This window comes from Castanea sativa, chromosome 10, assembly GCF_040712315.1.
Source record: "Castanea sativa cultivar Marrone di Chiusa Pesio chromosome 10, ASM4071231v1".
NCBI classification, from domain to species: domain Eukaryota; kingdom Viridiplantae; phylum Streptophyta; class Magnoliopsida; order Fagales; family Fagaceae; genus Castanea; species Castanea sativa.
This window is the reverse complement of record NC_134022.1, coordinates 7,559,112-7,579,840: the sequence shown is the minus strand read 5'-3', so window position 1 is coordinate 7,579,840 and position 20,729 is coordinate 7,559,112. Positions and strand designations below refer to the sequence as shown.

The window sequence follows — 20,729 nt, the reverse complement described above, 5'->3', positions numbered from 1 at the left end:
AGTTAATATTCATGATAATCTTTTGTATGCTAACTGATTATTTTAGTTCCCTTTAAGAATAACACAATATTCTTTAATTATTCTAAACTTTTGCTTTGTTTTTGCTATATTGGTTTTTGGTTTTAAGATGACAGTGAACAGTTAAGCTGAAGAATCATGAGGTTTATAGCACTTGCTCTGGTCTTGTTGATGGTGAGCACTTGTATGGCCACAACTCAGAGAACGTTGATGGCTGAAGTGCAGCAGCAGCAGCCAGGAAAGGGCCAGAATGGCGAAGTTGAAGGCCAAGTAAACGATATGAATCACCATACCATTCCTAGACAGGACTTTCCTGATAATCCGTAGTGTAACTAGTTCAATGATGATGCTTGCTATATATGTATATAATATATAGGTTAAATGATCCTTGAGCTAGACCAAGCAAAAAAGGAAAGGAAAACGTTAAAGTCATGCTATAGATGCATGGCATAAGTTGTATGCGGTTTGGGTTTTTAAGCTATAATTGTCTGCATGGTGCAGCGTACGTATGTTTCTGTGGTATAATAATCATAGACTATGTTTGGAGTTTGTGTATTTGTTGTGTGATTGTAATCATATATATGTAATTGAAAGTAATTTTTATTGCCAAACAGCTTTGTAATTCAACTTTATACATCCCAAAACAATACTCTTACAATATAACATCCTTTGTATTCCTTTAGAAAGAACTCTGGCAATAGTCTCAATTAATTGATTCATGTGTTTATTAAATCCAATTCATATGAGGAATTGCTTTCTTACAAAAAAGTTACTTTAAGATTTTCATATACTTGTAGAAGGATTAACATTAATATACGCTGCAACACTGGCCTATGATCACCCATCCTTAATGTGGAGACTCAATTTTATCATTATATACTAATTAATTATTATTATACACTAATTGGATTTACCCTGCTAAAATAAATAGTATAAAAGTCAAATTTACTGTCAACTATTTACACGTGATTCCTAGCTACTACTGCCCAATATTCAAATAGCATATGTTTCTACCTATAAAAGACACACTTCTCTTCATTTGTAATCAGAGCTTAATTTTTGGCTTTCAAATTCCCATTTAATTCCTCTTACTTTCCTAGTTATCTACTCTTGTAATCTTGTTTCTTTCCTACTTGGAAATAATCGTTTCTACCACTATTTCCTTTAAGTGTTTATTTTGATAATAATATTCAGTATTTTCCTTTACATTATTTTGATAATAATATTCAATATTTATATTTACATTTATTTTGATAATAGATTTTGTTTATCAAGTTACTCATGCAACTATACCTCAACCTGCTTCCTCTTTCAGTGAGCCTGCTAAGTCCAAAAAGAAGTCTGTTCTCCATGGACTCAAGAAAAAAGATTTGATTTCCCTGTTATAGGAGCCCCTCCAAGACTACGAAGATTATTTAGATAATGAGTCCAAGACATCCTCTAAAACCTCCATTGCTAATGATAATAATCCTTATTATTCTTATGATGGATCTTTGTTTGGACATGAACCGATTGTTAGTTCGGACTTATTTGAGGTTTGATTTCTTGTTTCAACCCCATGTTCTCAAGCTTGCTACTATCGACATATACTAACAAAATTGCTGAAGTCATTACTACTGTCACCAAACATGACACTATTTATCTACGGTATTCACACTACTTTCGATGGATCTACCTTGGTGAAATGAATAGTGAAAAGGTCAAATCTATCGTTCACTATTCATTTCACCAGGGAAGATCCACCATAAGAATAGTAAAGATTATCATCATTAGCAATAGAGGATTCAGAGGATGCATTGGACTCATTATTTGAATCATCTTCATCGTCATGGAGGGACTGCTGTAACAGGGAAATCAAATCTTTTTTCTTGAGTCCATGGAGATTAGACTTCTTTTTGGACGTAGCATACTTATTGGAAGAGGAAGCAGGTTGAGGTACAATTGCCTAAGTAACTAGATAAATTAGGTGTTTGACACTCAATTATCAATCTAAACTAGGATGCAATAAATGAATTAATTAAAATAAACTAGGTCAATATATATTGCTCATCCTTAAACTTTAGCTCTTGAATGGAACTAATCATATAAATTTAAAATGATCACTCTTAGTTCCTAAAATTTAGAGTGATGGCTTTAGGCCCTAGAAAACTTAAAGTGATTACTTCTAGTCTTTAACATGCATTTTTAATGGAGTGGTTATGTGTCAAGTAGTTTGGCCTCATCATCATTCCGTTAGAGAGGTTTAATGGATGTTGACTATAGGACCAAAAGTGATTACTTTAAGTTTACTAGAGATATATTGAAAATAATCACTTTAAATTCTAGAGGCTAAAATAAACCCATGGACTAAAGCTCAGGGAGTAACAATATATTTTGCTTAAAAAATTATATAACAACGACAATAAAGTCTAGTCGAAAAATTTTGTTTTTGGATATGGATTCTTTACAGGTTAATTGGGATTGACCATATACATTTTGGGGTCTCATCATATCCTATTCAACATCATACCTATATCATCTCATTAATTAAAAAACTTATGTAAAATAGTAAAGATGTATCTATTGGGTAAAATAGTTAAGTTATTGGCAAGACACATGGCAAGTCATAGAGTAATCATGTGGAAAAGTGAATAATAGATAAATGGTCACATGGAATATAGCCAGATCAAAGATTAAGGTCTAATACAATGACAAGTTGCATTAATCCAATTTGGGATTGTGAGTAGACTCTATTGCCAAGAGCCTTCAAATGGTTAAGAAAGGTTATTAACTTGTCACTTGGTAGTGGATGGATAGTGAAGAATCGACAAATAGCAAAAAGAACCAAGCATTACTGTCAAAGTTTTAAATATAAATAGGGTTAACTCTACAAGAAAAGGGACACACGCACAACCATAACACTTTTGAGATCAATTGTACTTTAGATTCTTAGGAGATCCAGTAGTTTGTAGGCAAATAGTAGTCCAAGAGCATCCACAGTAGTGGAGCTAAAAATTTAGCAATTTAGCTTCACCAAAAGTTACTTTATCTATTTTACCTACACACATGCTGCAGCAGTGAATCTATTTTAGCTTTCAACACAATAAAATAATATAAACATCACAATAAAATAATATATCTACCACAATAAAATAATACATCTCACTACAATAAAAAGGTAATGTGAACACAAAATAAAAAATTAATTTTTTTTTAGCTCTCATGAACAGTGCACATCTATCTATAGATATGCACTGTAGCAATGAGCTAAAAAAATATAGATTTAGCTCCACTGCTGCATGCTTCTTTTTGATGTTTTGGTGGAGCTAAAATAGCTATATAGCTATTTAGCTCCACTGCTACAAGTGCTCTTAGGCTTGTAGAAGACTGTTTGTAAGTTCATAAAAAATCATTGATTATGTTTGGGCTGTGTGTAATTGTTTTGTGGTTGTATTCATATATTCATATGTAATGAAAAAGTAGTTTATTACTTTATGTTCTGAAGAGTCTTGTAGTTCAACAAATTTTAAAATCACTTATGGACTAAAAATTAGGAAGTAACAATATATTTTACCTTACAAATTAACTATATAACAACCACAATAAAGCCTAGTGTCAAAAATTTGTAGTCAGATATGGATTTTCAACATAATAATTTGGTTTGACAACATGAATTTTTCACTATTGTCATATCCTATTCTATATCATACTCTCTACCATTTTTCACATAAAGTAAAATTTTATGATCCTCGATTTGAGCCATGAGGGCCCCTCACCGATCTTGCTTAGAATCCCAATTCTAATAATTTTGGGTTTACTCATAAATTATAGTTCTCTATTATAGAATGCGTTTCCTTTATTTGTAATTTTTTAATTATAAATGTCTACTAGAAAATATTCACTAAAAAGTGATTTTTTTTAAAGAGAAAAAATTGAAAATCTAATTGAATATAAAAAGGTTATTTTGATAATTTTGTTACTGGTAATAAAAAAAATATAGCAGAAAATTTAAATTAAAAAGATATAAAAATTAAAAAAAAAAACATATTAGCTAATTAATGTTTAAATATAAGAAAATGCTACATTTGAAATTATTGCTTGTGGCACGAAAAGGCATTGAGAAGACCCTAACTTGGTGGCTTGACAACTGTATTTTTTTTTTTTTTTTTGTTAGGGAAAAAATTGTGGGTTATTACAAGTTTAATAGGCATTTTAAACAAAAAAATTCCACTTTATGTTAAAAAAAGGTCTAAATTGATCGAATTTAATAATAGTTTGGGAGGGGGTGTGCGGATTTGCTTCTTACTATTAATTTAAAGGAAAAATTAATGCTAAAGGCCTTTTAGCTGAATTGGCACCTCCCCATGTACAAAGTACTTGGAGGTCTAGGGAGAAAGAGTTCGAGCTGCAGCCTCCGGAGTTAGCAGTATATTGTAATCATCTCAAAAAAAAGGGAAAAGTTAATGAATGCTCTAAGGGCATTAATTTAATAATTTTTTTTTAACAAAAAAATTTTTATGGGGAAAAAAAACAATTGAGTTTTGTGACAGCTCTTTTACATTTTATATGATAATGGTATCAAAACTTTCTTAAAATGATCTATTAATATATGTTTTAAGGGCACCCATAAACAAACCATAGTTAAAAGAAGATGTTGGTCCCTCCAAAATTAAAAAAAGAAAGAATGGAAGGAATATTGGTCAGTTGTAAAGTTGAGGAGGGATTGAAGTAACCAATAGTTACAGAAAAAAAGTGCAATTAACCCTAATTAGTTTGTCTAAATAAGGGCTATTTGGAAGAGAACCTAATTGTTAGAAAAGGAGAAGACATGGGTCATAGGACCCAATCTTAATAATCAATGATTGTGGGTCGTAAAGTCCAATCTGTATAGTAGATAGAGAGAATGTAGGCCTAAAGCCCATTTTGTGAAATAAACAAGGAAGTCAATACCGTATCGGAGGCTGTACCGGTTTGGCCAGCGATACGATATATTTCGAGTACCAGTCAATACTGGTTTACCGTTTCAAGTTTACCGCTATTTTATATTATACACACACACACACAAAATCTCTAGAACCACGTTTACAAGATTATCCACTATTCTTCTGCCTTAAGAAGCATAGAAATTACAATACAAAGGAACAACTTTGCCAAGGCAATTCATCATTAGAGAAAATTTATAGATGCACGGCAAGTATAAATTGGTCTCATTTTTCTTTAGTGAAATTAAATAAACATAATGCTGAAATTGCATTTTGTAATAAACCTGTAAAATTGTCTCTCCAAGAAAAGAAACAACCCCCTTTATAACAAATGAAAGTAAACCAAAATTAATTAAAAAAAACACAGAAATAAATTTTAGAGTATAGAAACTAAAATAAAAAAAAAAAGCAACAAAACTAAAAAAGAAAATAAATAAATTCTATGTTTTGCATTAAGAAATTCTGAAGAATGACATGATGGAACAATTGCAAGATACTCATATAAAAATGTCAATTTCTAAAACCTTATGCAAAACTTATATCATACAATGGCAAATATTTTCAAATTTGATTAAGGCAAAATTTTACCTAAGAGTGAGAAGTCGAGACCCAAGACAGAGAATGAGAAGCCGAGACAAAGCAAAGTGAGAGACAGAGTAGAGTGAGAGATAGAGAAGCCAAGAGATAAGAGACACAGAGTAGCTAAGAGAGAGCGTGAGAGAAAGAAAGAAAGAAAGAAAGAGGGATGTGCGGCTGGGACTTAGGGTTAGAATTAGGTTTAGCACAATTACCATATTGCCCTTGAAAATTTGTCAAAAAAAAAAGTGGCTTGGAGTGTTTCAGCATGGTATGCATCTGGTATGGTCAGTACGTGTCCGGTACAGCCGATATATTTTCCAATACGAAATAGAGGGGTACTTGTACTAGTGCACTGGCCAGTACGGTATGGTATCTACTTCACTAGAAGTAAATCCTTATGGATTGTGTGACGCAATCTGTGAATCAAAGACAACATAGGTCTTGAAGTCCATTTTGTGAAGTAAAGTAATAGGGAAAAAGTGGTTTTGGGCCTTTTTTTGTGAAGTTGAGTTATCCACTTGAGACCCAGTCCAAATGCTCTAAGTAAGCAAGAACCCAATCCATTTAGAAATGTAGAGAGCTTGTACTATGGGCTTTTCTTGAATGCCTTGCCTTGACCCAACCTTGAAATAATGTCATGTAACTCAAAGTGGTTTTTAATGAGCGAATGGGATGATGCCACGTGGTCAAAGAGAAAAAAAATAATCTACCTTTTAACTACCATGATATCTCGTCCTAGATTGATCACAATCACCAGCAACTCACCTTTAATTTTATAAAAAACAGACCACCGTGCACCCTTGGTGAGTGCGATTGTCACTCCACAAGTATAAGTGCTTGTGGGGTGTGGGGGCAAGAGTTGAGGTTCTTGTCTCCAGGAGAGAGCTTCACACACATATACACTTAGATTAGGCTAGAGTAGAAATTCTATTTTGTGTAAAAAAAAATTATAAAAAAGGGACTTGTTAAAAAGCCTCCCATTACTATTATCTCCCGTCTTTACATTGATAAGGAACACGTGGCTAATAAAATATCAGAAGGTCCAAATCAAACCAACTCAAAAAAATATAATCTCTCTCTTTCCCAAACCCAAACCCAAACCTAAACCCTTCAGCAACCTCCCTGCCAAACCCACCACCCTTGGCCATGGACGGCAAGGAGCCATAGGAGACGCCACCAAAGTATGAGAAGCGTTGATGCCACTGTCAGTCACCCATACACCAACATTTATTCTGTAAGAAACCGTTGAATCACAATGCTAGATCTTCTGCTAAAACATTTGAAACTTTGATATTAGAACTAGAGTCAATTTTGTACAGGAAGCTGTATTGGTTTAGCCAATGGAATGATAAATTTCGATACCGGTTAATACTGGTGTACCATTTCAAGATTACCGCTAATTATATAATAATTATAACATCAATCAATAGGATACAATTTATACATTAAAAAAAAACATTACTATTGTACAGTTTATAACTATTGTGCAATTATTATATATCCACACTAATGTAAGTATTTTTTTTTTGGAGTTAAAGATTGGAATTGTTCTCATATTTTTACAGAGAGCAAACAAGTACTCCCCAAGCCACATGTCCATTCAGATGGGTAAAAAGTGAACAAAAGGACTAGCCTCTTTCACTTCCCATCAGACCACAAGTTTCAAAATGAGCATAGATATTCACGTAGGAAAAAACAAGGAAAAGAGGTGGAAGAGCAAAAAGTGAAATAGAAAAACAAAAGAAGAAAGAAGTAAAAGAAGGTGAAGCAGGTGATGAGGTGACAAACTTGAAACTGAGAACTAAGGAACAACAACAGCTTGGTCAATCTGCAATGACCAGTGAACAAATTTTTCAAAAATTTTAATAAGCGTCATTTTCTTCTACTCTTGTTATTCTTTTTCTAAGCCTGAGGGATCTTCTCGCCATTATCTATCGAAGTCACTAGGATCTTCTCAATTGGAAAAATTGCTTCAAGTACAAAGCTCAAGAATTAAAAGTACCACAAGTTTCGGCAAAATTTTTTAATTCTAACATTAAAAAAAAAAATTTAAAATCCCTCTTTTATCTCACAGATCTTCATCTCATTAGAAAGTTCACTTGGTAATTCTAATTATTTGTTTCTATTCCAAATTCCACACTTTGCACTGTCTGGTCTTTGAGAAAGTGTAAGAAAAGATTGAAAAATTGAAATCTTGAAGATCTTATCCTTAAATGGAAGTTAATTTTTATCTGGGTAGGTTTTTTTTTCATATGTTTACTTAATAGGCAAAAATGCATTTTTGGTCCCTATATTTTGGGTCAATTCTCATTTTGGTCCCAAAATTGATTTCTTTGCTAATGTCATACCTAAAAAAAGAAAATCATTTTTAAAATGGTTCTTTCCATCAAACTAGAAACGGAAAAATCCTACGTGTCTAACGGACCTACACCTGTCATTAAAATAATAATTTAATAATCCTACGTGGACACCTCCGTCAGCCAAAACTCACATGCCACTCACGTGAGTGCCACCTCAGCTGTCCACCTCATCTCCCACGTCCCAGATCCCTCATGTGACCCCACGTGACCCTACTCCTCAACTACCTCAGTCACACTCAGTCAGCACACACGAAAATCACAAAAATCCCCAAATCGCAGAGAAAACCCTAAGATCCCCACGTTGTCTTCCTCATCCCTGATCCCTAAAATCTCTAAATCAAACCCAGCTTGAGTTGAACGAAACCCCTAAACAACGAAATCCCTAAAAAAATCCCCAAATTGCACACTAAAAATTGAAGAAAACAAGGGAGAACGTTGTGGGTTGAAGCTTCAATCCAAATTTGTATCAGTTTCAAGATTTTAGCAGTGGGTTGAAGCTCGAAAAGGTAACTTTATCTCGAAAATGTTAACTTTCTCTTTGTATCTCTGTCACTCACTCTCTCTCTCTCTCTCTCTCTCTCTCTCTCTCTCTTTTGCACACACCATATATGTCTCTCTCTAACTTTTTTGCACACACTCTAGTCCGAGGAAGGAGAATGGAAGCTAGCTATGCATCTGCCTCTGCATCATCGGAGGGAAGCTTGAGGAGGAGAGCACCACGCATGTGCTATTGCCCCTCCCCTCAGAAGCCCATGCTACTGGTGTCCTAGACAGAGAACAATCCAGGGAGAAGGTTCTATGGGTGTCCCAATTACTGGGTAAGTTGGTTTGTTCATTTGGGGTTTGTTAATTTGGATTTGTTAATTTAGGTGTGTTAATTTGGGTTTGTTGTTTGTTCATTTTGTTTGGAATTTGGGTTTAATTTCAGGTTAGTAAGAAGTGCAAGTTCTTCCAACAGGTTGATGATGAGATTTGTGAGCGTGGAAAGGTGCTAATCCCATAAATAAGGCAGAAAATTCTCAGGCTCCAAGTGGAGGCTTCAACCTGCAAGAAGAGGGAGAAGTTTTTGACAGTCTGTTTGATATTGACACTGATACTGTGTGGGATATGCCTTTGTGTGATTCTAGCTTTGGTGAATTAGATGGGTGGGGTATGGGGTAGCATGTTTTGGATAATGTGGGTATAGGCAGGGTTAGGACAATGCGATGTTATCCTTTGTATCCAAATGGTGTTATCTTTTGTATCCATATGCTGTCAGAATGAAATATGCAATGCAATGACATAGTTATCTTTTGTTAATAATATTCAGTGTTATCCTTTGTTAATTACCTTAATTGATTGCAATTAGATTGTTAATTTCTCAAATCTACAATATTGGTAATCTAACCATTGCTGATATACACAACAATTACCAAATTATGTTTTGCTGCAATATATAACAATTTCACCAAATTTGCAATACACAACAGGTTTACCAAATTTGCATTAACCTACAGTAAATATGCAATACACAATTACAAATTGCAGTAAATTGCACTTTGTGTGTCAACAGTTTATGACTTTCACTGTGTGTGTCCACAGGTTACAAACTGCAGTAAATTGCATTGTGTGTGTCTACAGGTTATGACTTTTACTGTGTGTGTCAACAGGTTACAAACTGCAGTAAATTGCACTGTAATAATATGCAATACACAATTAAAATATCAACAGGCTAATTACAAGTCATCAACAGGTTAATATGCAATGTGTGTGTCATCATCATCCAAACTGCAGTAAACTGCACTACTTGCCCCTTCTACATAAAATGCAGTACACAACAGACACAATTTCTCCAACAGGTTAATATGCAACAAGCTCCTATTCATCATTATCATCAGGTTTAATATACAACAAATTTGCAATACACAATTATTGAGTGCAATTCCAAATCTGCACTACCAAAGTGCAATTCCAAGAAGCTCCAAAACAAGCCAATTAAGTGCAATTCCAAATCTACACTACAAAATCTGCAGTACCAAATCTGCACTACCAAATCTGCAATTCCAAATCTGCCACTACCAAAGTGCAATTCCAACACAAAACAAGCTCCAAAACAAGCTGCATTAATAAGTGCAATTCCAAAGACTAACTACCATAGGAGAGAGACTAGTTGGGGTCCACATATTGGCACCATTGAGTGGATCAATGGAGTGCTCATAACATGCTTTGTATGTGCTAACTTGGTAGCAGTTATTAATGTACTTCTCAGCTTACTCTCTGTTGAAGAATATGCATGAAACTGCATGGCAACATGGGATGCCAGTGATATCCCATCTCCTACAAGTGCACACCCCCTTAGCCAGGTCCACAATGAAGCTCTGCAGTCCATTCTTCACCTCAAATTTGGTGTCAAAAGCCCAACAAGCTAACCACCTACCACTGCCCACCTTCTCCCTATGTAGTCTTTTACATACTTTAGGGCAGAGCTCAGATTCCACCCTCAAAATATTGTGCCTGTTTTGCTGGAATCTGCTCATTAGGTATAACCTTATGTCCTCAAGATGCAAACAAGACAAACCAACAATTCAGTGCATACAACAGTGTATACAGCTAACCAAAATCCAAATAATAAGCATACCATGCTAATGATGGGTTTCCCCCTGAATTTGAGTATCCTACTATTGAAACTCTCACACATGTTGTTGATGACAGTGTCAGTCAATACATCAGTTCTGAACATGTGTCTAGCCCATACTGTTGTGGTATGTCCCTTCAACCAATTATATGCACCCTTATCAACCTCCTTCATCTCATTCATTACCCTTTCAAATTCATGTGCATATGTGGTTTTAGTTGCTTTCCAAAACAGCTCCCTAATCAGTATGCCAGGATGCTTCTTCCTCAAATTTTTATACAAATGTCTACAACAAATTCTGTGCTCATACCGTGGCCAATTATCTGCAAATGCTTGTACCAACCCCTACCAAGAAAATCTACAGTGGTTAGCATGTATACATACACAATTATTTGTTGAATGTACTTAAGTTAAAAAATGAGCATGATTTGGAGATACCTTTTGCTGGTCTGATAATGAATGTCCACCTCTTCTCATCACCAATGTCTGCTAGCAACAAATTTATAAACCAAATCCATGAGTCCTTGGTTTCAGCTTCCACCACTGCAACTGCTAGAGGGAAATATTCTTCATTAGGGTCTCTGGCAATTGCAACCATCAGTTGGCCCCCTATCTTGGTTTTTAGGTGATAAGCATCCAACCCAATTATTGGCCTACAACGTACCCTAAACCCCTGCTTACACCCAAACCAGCAGATGCACAGTCTCTCAAAATAAGGTAGACCAGCCTGTAAGTCCATCTCAACTACCAAGTCACCTTCATTGAATATGTGTGTCTTCATTACAACTGTGCTGCCAGGGCTGGATCTCCTTAGTTCTGCACAGTAATCCCACAGTTGATTGTACTGCTCTATAAAAGACCCATCAACAAACTCCTGAGCCTTTTCCCTAGCCTTGCTAGCTTTTCCTACACTGATATTCACAACATACTTCTTATGCACAACCTCTTGAATATCCCTTAGCTTAATATCAGGTTGCCTCTTCACCTTCTTCATCAACTTCTTTGCAAGGAACTTGGCAGAACACCTTGGGTTTTTGTAGCTCCTAGTGCATGTGTGCTTCAAGTTCAGAGTCTTCAACTGCCAGCTCATCTCCCTTGGTAGCTTTGCAAGGTAAGCTAAAAACTTACAAGGAGGTTGGCATTTGACTCTAACCCTAAGTTTGTCATTCTTCACAAACTTCACCCCCCATCCACCTTTCACAGCATACTTAGTAATAGCATCCTTGAACTGCTTAGATGAGGTAAATAACATGTACTTCTCAAATACCAAGTGTTCAGGATTGGAAACTGGTCTAAACATAGGGAACTTCTTCCTCCTTCTGACATTCTTCACAACTCTTTCATTGACAGTAGCACCATCCTCACTGTCACTGCCATTATCACCATCACCATGAAACTCACCATCAGATGATGACTCACTTAGGCTCAACAACTCCTTAGTAGTGTAGTCTGAGTTCATCTCCCCATCCCCCATCTGATCATGCATGTGCATCACTGCATCACTGTCACTGCTTACACTATCTTCACCCACATATCTCTGGTTCATTGATCTTGCCCCTTCTACATCATTGTCACCAGAATTGTCATTGCTGTCAGTGGTGACAGTCTCATCCTGTTGTGGTTCCTCAGCATTGCCACCAGCCCTACCATCAGCACCACTAGCACCACTAGCACTGCCACCAGCCCTACCATCAGCACTGCCGACATCCCAGTGATCATCACCATTATCCCGATCATCATCATCCTCAAAATTAGAACCACTGCAGTAATAGCCCTTTCCATTATAATAACCATCAAAAGGATGATCAGGTTCACTAGAGCTGAAATTCTCAGAATCACTAACAAACAAAGGGTCATCATAATCAGCCTATGCAACAACATCCAGAAGCACACCATTACCACCATTAATAAGTATAGGGTCATGTACTGGATGCTTTACATAGACATGAATCTCTCCATGACCCCTCACCAACTCAGTCATTAACACTACATCATTATCATTCTTAATCAATTCGAACACCCCATTATCCCCAAGCCTTTTGTACCACAGCCTACTCACATGTGTATACCCAAAATCTCTACAGATGGCCTCAATTTCTACCTTAGACCACCTCTCCGGATCACATTTATCTACTACTCCTACCTCACCCCTACATACTTCTAAGGATTTTCATCAAAATGGCCACCATGGTGCACATGTAAAGTAAAGAAGTCGTCCATTCTACATGCATGAGATATATAGTCAACATTATTTAATCCACTACTTAGAAAACCAAACCAAATAGTCAAACATGCACTGACACTATAACAATCCTAAACAAACAACACTATTTCTCAAACACAAAGCAATATAAAACTATATCTTAATGCTAACAGGGAACACATGGACCAACTTGCTCCCTTAAAGGCCAAACACAAATCACCCACCAAACAGACAACACTATCGAAATAAAGGCATAAACATATATAGTGGTCCCTAGGCATATTGACAGTGTGTGAAAAAAGTTAGAGAGAGACATATATAGTGTGTAAAAGATAGAGAGAGAGAGAGAGAGAGTGATAGTAATACAGAGAGACAGCTAACATTTTGGAGATAAAGTTACCTTTCGAACTTCAACCCACTACTAAAATCTTGAAACTGCTGCAGATTTGGATTGAAGCTTCAACCCACGACGTTCTCCATTGTTTTCTTCAATTTTCAATGTTCAATTTGGGGATTTTTTCAGGGATTTCGTTGTTTAGGGGTTTCGTTCAACTCAAACTGGGTTTGATTTAGAGATTTTAGGGATCAGGGATGAGGAAGACAACGTGGGGATCTTAGGGTTTTCTCTGCGATTTGGGGATTTTTGTGATTTTCGTGTGCTGACTGAGTGTGACTGAGGTAGTTGAGGAGTACGGTCACGTGGGGTCACATGAAGGGTCTAGGACACGGGAAGATGAGGTGGACAACTGAGGTGGCACTCACGTGAGTGGCATGTGATTTTTGGCTGACTAAGGTGTCCACATAGGATTATTATATTATTATTTTAATGAAAAGTGGAAGTCTATTAAACACATAGGATTTTTCCGTTTCTAGCCTTAAGGAAAAGACCATTTTAAAAACGATTTTCTTTTTTTAGAGATGACATTAGCAAAGAAATCAATTTTTGGACCAAAATAGGAATTGACCCAAAATGTAGGGACCAAAAGTACATTTTCGCCTACTTAATACCCAGATGGACCATCAAATAGGAATAGCCATGTTTTTTTAAATTCATCTATAGCATTAGCAATTCTCAAAAAAAAAAAAAAAAATCTATAGCATTAGCAGCAAAGAATATACCTACAGCAAAGAAGTTAAAATGACTATTTGCTAACAAGTTATTGCTAATTGCTACAGTGGGCTGTTATTGTCACAGGTTTTCACCTCCACACGTATGAACTAAAAACAAAACCCATCTGATTACGTTCTCACTCTCACCCAATTAGTCGGGGTGTGGCCTTGTGGGTTTGTGAATGTGGCGGGTGACATAACATTGGTGGGTTTGTGACAGAAAGGGTGAGAGATAAATGTTTTGACGTTGGTGTACTGTGAAGTGAGATTTTGTTTTTTTATAAAGTGTGTTGTTAAAAAGGAAGCAATCCTCATTTGTGTGAATATCCGATCTATACCCAGCCCATGGGCCAAGTAAAAATGGGTCGGGCCGGCCCATTTGATGAGCAGAGCAGAGGATAAGGGTAGTGGGGAACCACCAAATCGGGTTTATTTATCCCATCATCCACAGCACAGCACAGCACGCACCATCTCCATCTCCATCTCCATCTCCATCTGCCTCTTCTTCTTCTTCTTCTTCTTCTTCAAACTCTCTGTCTCTATCTCTCTTTCTATGGAGGCCCTCTCTTCCCCTCTCTATCTCACTCCACGACCACGCCATTCTTGTCCAGTCAAATGGAGCAGCAGTGGGTTGGTCTTGCTATTTCCACCGCGCCTAAAGACTCCAGCTAAGCATAATAATATGGGGATCATAAAGGCTTCTGTGGCTGTTGAGCAGCAGACCCAGAAGAACATAACTGCACTCATCAGGATTGGCACCAGAGGAAGGTACTCTTTTTCACTTCTCTTCTCTTCTCTTCTTCAACTTTCATAATGTGCCTTTAATTTTGCTCACTTGGGTTGGGTTGAATCCTAATGGGTACTCTTTAATTTTTCCAAAATTGATTCTTTCTTTTTGGTGTTTGTTTGTAACTTATACTGTTATGTTGCTCAGATTTTTGCTCGATTGCATCCACCATTTGGGTGATTGTGTTGTTTGAATTTTATGGTTTTAAGTTCTTATGCTGATAAATGGATTTAATTGTTGCTTTCTCTTTGTCTGTTCCTTTCTTACTTTGAGGTTTTTGACTTACTGTGAATGTGTAAGGGTCAAACTTTATTTTTATTTTAGTGAAATGTGCCTTTGTTTTTCACTAATTACATTTTTTTTTTTCGTTTAAAATCTGAGGGTTTGGATCTTTAAGTATGCTTGTTCTTGTTACTCCATATCATTGCAGCGAGGAAGAGAACTCTCTGTGAATGACAGGAGTTTAGTTTGAATGTCCAATAGTCATTTCTTTTTTCTTTTCAGTAGATGATTGTTTCACTGTTGGTTTGCATAAATTGTACAACTTTTTGACGTACTTTACACGTTCTTGTGTTTAGATAGTGTATATTCACTCTATGAAACACAAAGGTTTTATGGACGAATATAATGTTAGGAGCAACCAACAGATCATTTCTCTTTTTAATAATGAAGCCTACAGTTTAAATTTGCTTTGTTTGTGTACCTGCTAGCTGCCTATGTGATTATTTCTAGTTTCAGGTATCAGTTGTTTTGAATTTGTTTGGGAGTCATTATTTATAGTCATTCTATATGCAGGACAGCCCACTAGCACTTGCTCAGGCTCATGAGACAAGAGATAAACTCATGGCCACACATTCAGAGCTTGCTGAAGAGGGGGCTATACAAATTGTTATAATAAAAACAACTGGTGATAAAATACAAAGTCAGCCACTTGCAGACATAGGTGGGAAGGGCTTGTTCACTAAGGAAATAGATGAGGCACTCATAAATGGTGAAATTGACATTGCCGTCCACTCAATGAAAGATGTCCCAACTTACTTACCTGAGAAGACAATTCTACCTTGTAACCTTCCACGTGAGGATGTTCGAGATGCATTTATTTCCTTGAGTGCAGCTTCGCTTGCAGAGCTCCCAGCTGGTAGCACTGTTGGTACTGCGTCACTCAGAAGAAAGTCACAATTACTCCATAAGTATGCATCTCTTAATGTAAGTTAGTATCTTGTATCAATTGAGATAAATATTTTTTGATTGAACTATAAAGTCAATTTACATGTTATTGCATTTGCTAATGACTTGTAATTTGAAGTGGGCTATTTAGTTTGTAGAAGTAGGCCTTATTGCACAGTTGCTTCTGTTTTATGCCTGGGTTGATAGGCAAACCACCCAGAATTAGCCTTTGAAGAGATGTATATTGCTTAAACTTCATGCTACAATTCCATGTATTTTTTCAGATTTAACATTTCATTTATGTTATTATTAGATGATTATTTGGATGTAGGTTCTAGTTACACCTAGTGTTAGCCTTTGAAGAAATGCATATTACTTAAACTTCATACTACAATTCCATGTACTTTTTCAGATTTAGCATTTCATTTGTGTTATTATTAGATGATTATTTGGATATAGGTTCTAGTTACACCTAGTGTAATACTTGTCAATATTACAGCCCTAAAAAACTTTTCATTGGGCATCTATTTTGACAGATCCATTGTTGGATTGCATACTCTACTTATGATCTGTGTGTGCCAAATGATGATAATTGATTAAGGACTCTTTCTACTATAAAATGTCCAAATTTTAGTGTTTTTTTTTTAAAATATATTTTTTAAAGGTACAGTTTATGGATTTGATAGTAACGGTTCATTCGTTTCGATGAAAAACCTTGTGTAAAGATCGTGTTCTGTGTTTTCTAGTGTTTGGCAGCATAAAAAAATGAGTTAAAGGAAAAACTATCTTTGGTTAACATAAAAAATGTGGCTTATTTTTAGAGATTGTTTCCACTAGATTTTTTTTGGAAAACAACTCTATCTCACAGCAAGCTAAGTAAAGGAAGTTATGAATTTTTTTTTTTCAACTCATTTAAGGTTACTACCAAACATGGGAAAATGAGATAGTATTACAAAAAATACTTTTTGGAAAATGACTTATTTTCTAGAAAACATTATCACTGAAACAAACAGAGTGACATTTGATTGACAGGAAAATTTGGCACGTGTCACTTAAGCACATAAAGAACATGTAATTAGATGGTGGGGTTGTTTGAATATTAGTTTGACTAAAAGTTGTTTGTATAACCGTCTGTTGGTTGTAGAAGAATGGGCATTGTGTTTCTTTATAGTGTATGTGTTGATATGATGGCTAACCATCTATTAATTATGTCTTTGCTTTAATATAATGTTACATATCAATTGAAAAAAAAAGGTAGTTCTACAGTATTCTGGTTCTTTTGTAGCAAAATCTATATGATGACTTTGGTTCCCAAGGATAATTATCCATGGACTAGCAGATTTTGATTAGGAATTATGAGGGAGCTTATACCATGATGAGTGTTATTGGTGTTATATGAGGGCTATATTGATAGACATTTGATGACATTAGTAGATTTGATATGAAATTGCTTGGATCCAAAGTCAATGGCAATAGAATTCTAGAATTCTAGTAAAAGCTCTTTGAGATGGAATCCATGAAGATGGACACTTAGTGCAAGAATGTTTTGGATGATATGAAGTTACCTGTTAGCATTCATCATTTTTTTTTTATAGGTAATGAAAAATTTTATTAAAGCATTCATAATTTTTTAACAAGATTTCTTTTCACAAGCCCCTTTTTCTCTCAATGGCAGTGCTGTTTTAGTCTTTACTTTCTCACTGTGCTTCTGCAGTTAGTCCAAAGATTTCTTTTTATACTGTTTTGTATATGCCTTTTTTTCCCCTCTAATGGAAAAATAGTATCTTTGGTTTTTAGTTTTCTCAAGATGTTTCAGCATTTTGGGATCAATTTTGTCTTTTTAATATTTCTCTTATCTGCTTTGGGTTATCTTCATTGTAGGTGCTGGAAAATTTTCGTGGTAATGTCCAGACACGCTTGAGAAAACTAAATGAGGGTGTAGTTCAAGCAACATTATTGGCATTAGCTGGTCTCAAACGCTTAAATATGACAGAACATGTGACTTCAATTCTTTCAATTGATGAAATGCTTCCAGCTGTTGCTCAAGGGGCAATTGGAATTGCCTGTAGAAGCAATGATGATACAATGGTGAGTTTATTTACTCTTTTGCCTAAGTTGCTGGTTTTAATAATTTCATTGATCATGTAATTGTTGCTCAATAAATTTCGGGACTTGGGTTTTATTGTTGTTGTATGTGTAATGGTTGACCAAGCTATTTCCATCACTAAGTAAATCATATCTAATGTCCATAACATGTGACTTTTGCCCAAGAATAGTTACTTATTGGCTTAAAAAAAAGTCTTTATTACTGCATGTGCACGGTAAATTAGTAATAAGTCTAAACAAGTAACTGCCAGATTAATAAATCTGTAAGCATATAAAATAAAACAACCTGGCTTGATTCAGTGGTGTGGAGGGATACAATTCTTGAAGAGTGGGTCATGTTGGATGTCTTTTTAGTTTTTGGAATATTGGATTTGAAATAGAAATTTGTGGATCTTTTATACCATAAGCAGTGGCAGAAATACAACACATCTGAGTAATGCAAAAATATATTCAGAGAAATTGGAAACATGAGAGGTATATTACTGGTACAACACAGAATTTAAATGCCAAAATCAGTTGTGCAATAGAACTTCTTTGTTTGTCTTTCTTCCTCCCCTTCAAGTGCCTACATTTTAGGGGAGCCAAAAATTTGCTTTTGTTCCACACCAATATAATTAACACATTTCTAAAGTTTTTAATGTTATTGTTTCTCAAGTTGAGCATCATATTAAATTCAATGTCCTACATGCAGAGATGAATGTCATTGTTCCATAGAAGAATAGTGCCATCATCTCCTGAAAATGTTGTTCTTGTTGATTGACTATGCTTCCAAATCTCAGTATAATTCTTAGCATGTGTGATGTGCATGACCCAAACCAAATGATATGTTAGTTTGATTTGCATAAATCTACTTTTTGCGTTGAATTTGGGAGCATTTTTGGAGGTGTGAGGGTGTTTTTATTATTATTATTTTTTTTAAAGCCTAAAGGTCCTGTTTTGCTATTGAGGTCAATAATAGCCCTTCTACAATAATATTATAAACTAAACTGCGGCCCAAGGACCTTGAAGGGGATATTGGAATTCCTCTTTGCAGCTGCAATGGTTGGAAAATGATGAGATTATTTTCTTTGAAAGAGGATTTTTTTTTTCCCTATTAAAAATATTTCAAGAATTCCCATCTTGTACTCTTTGGACTTGTGTTAGTTGTCTATATAATTGGTTTACCTCTTGGTATTCTTTTATACTTAAATAATGTTGTTGACCTGGAAAGTAAAAAAAGATGTGTCAGAGTCATAAGTGCTTACCCTTGTTTGTCTATATATAATTAATGGGCATGGTTTCTTTGGAAATAAATGAGATTCATTAACCAAAGTTCATCAACAGAACTTCTTATGAAGGACTAATTTGAACATTTGAATTACCCGTATTTATGATATGCTTTGGATACTTTTATGTAGTATCCACAAAAATGCTGCCAATTTTTCTTCTTGTAAAATATATTTAACTCAATATAAAGATTTGAACCTGCAAAACATTGTCTGGCTGGGATTCCTTGAAAAAAAATCTGATTCTGCCTCTGGGAACTTATCTTCTTTCTTTTCAGGCTAATTACATAGCCTCATTAAATCATGAGGAAACAAGACTAGCAGTTGCTTGTGAAAGGGCCTTTCTTTTGACCTTGGATGGGTCTTGCCGCACTCCTATTGCTGGATATGCTTACAAAGATGTTGATGGAAATTGCATATTTAAGGGGTTGGTAGCTTCCCCAGATGGAATCCGTGGTATGGACATCTATACTCATTTACATATTTTTATTTAGATGTGTCTCCATTTCAGGTGTAATAGTCTCTGACATTGCTTCATTCCCCCCTTCTCCCCCCCCCCCCCCCCCCCCAATTCCTTTGTGTACTTTAGTACTTGAAACTTCTAGAAAAGGCCTATATGCTCATGAAGATATGGTTATGATGGGAAAGGATGCTGGCAAGGAGCTTCTTTCACAGGCTGGTCCTGGCTTTTTTGGTTGTTAGAGTGGCTTAACTGTAGATGAAGGAAAGAACAAAGGTGATTGTTTCGAGGCTTCTTGTTCAACTTTAAGGAGATCGCTTTCCATGAGCTTCAATCCTGGAGCTATTGTTTGTTGTAACATTAATAAGAATAATTGTTTGATTCTTTGCTAGTTAGAAGACAAATCACCCATGCGGTAGTTTTAAACGTAGTTAAACTCCATCTTTTATGGTGATCAATGCTCTTTCTCTTGGTTACTGAGTCAGAAGACTCTAAACAGTGGTAGATTTGCTGAGTTAACTTTGGCCAATGCAGACATCCACTGTACCTAAATTCTTATTGAAACATAGCCAAGTGCATAGTGTGCGTGTGTGTGTGGAGGTGGGGAGGGGGACCGGGGGAGACAAGGTGCCAATTTACAAACCCATTTGGCCTAATTCATAGCTTTACCATTTAGCATATAGTATTTTCTTGATCATATTTATTACTGATTCTTGAAAACAAAGTAGAAGATCGATCTTAGGAAGCCTTCAATCTTCACCCCAATTTCACATGGTGCCAAGATGAGTGGTCTCTCAATTAGATCTATGTACGTTATCTTTATTTTCCTTTTAATTGTACATACATTTTAATTGGCTAGACAATCATTTTATTTAATAACTCTTACTAAATAAGCAACTAACACTCCCCTCTTGCATATGTAAAAATGTGCTCTAGAGTTTTCATTTAAATATCCTTAAGTTTCATCAAAAACCTAGATCCAATGGCTAAGAGAAAAGCAAGATTTGAAATCTGGCACGAATCTTGATCGGTCGAGATAAGTGAAACTTATCTGCATTTTAATTTTTCTGATTTCTTGAGTTTTCAATTGTGCTGAACT

General features: G+C 35.5%; 1 protein-coding gene across 2 annotated transcripts; it reads left to right on the top strand.

Moving 5' to 3' along the window:
* The first annotated feature begins 14,170 nt into the window (after window positions 1-14,170).
* LOC142614196 (porphobilinogen deaminase, chloroplastic) lies at window positions 14,171-20,088 on the top strand. 2 transcript variants are annotated; one of them, XM_075786747.1, is made up of 5 exons: window positions 14,171-14,613; window positions 15,433-15,838; window positions 17,681-17,887; window positions 19,449-19,626; window positions 19,760-20,088. In XM_075786747.1, exons 1-5 carry the CDS (start codon window positions 14,228-14,230, stop codon window positions 19,870-19,872), a joined length of 1,290 nt encoding a protein of 429 aa, XP_075642862.1. In that variant the 5' UTR covers window positions 14,171-14,227; the 3' UTR covers window positions 19,873-20,088. The 2 variants fall into 2 exon arrangements, with proteins under 2 accessions (XP_075642862.1, XP_075642863.1); XM_075786748.1 differs by having other exon boundaries at window positions 14,308-14,613; window positions 15,428-15,838.
* The last annotated feature ends 641 nt before the right edge of the window (window positions 20,089-20,729 follow it).

Coding starts and splice junctions, on each gene's coding strand:
- LOC142614196 (XM_075786747.1), top strand. CDS start 14,228: ATGAGCAGAGCAGAGGATAAGGGTAGTGGGGAACCACCAAATCGGGTT. Junction 15,839..17,680: donor ATAAGTATGCATCTCTTAAT/GTAAGTTAGTAT, acceptor TCTTCATTGTAG/GTGCTGGAAAATTTTCGTGG. Junction 17,888..19,448: donor GAAGCAATGATGATACAATG/GTGAGTTTATTT, acceptor CTTTCTTTTCAG/GCTAATTACATAGCCTCATT.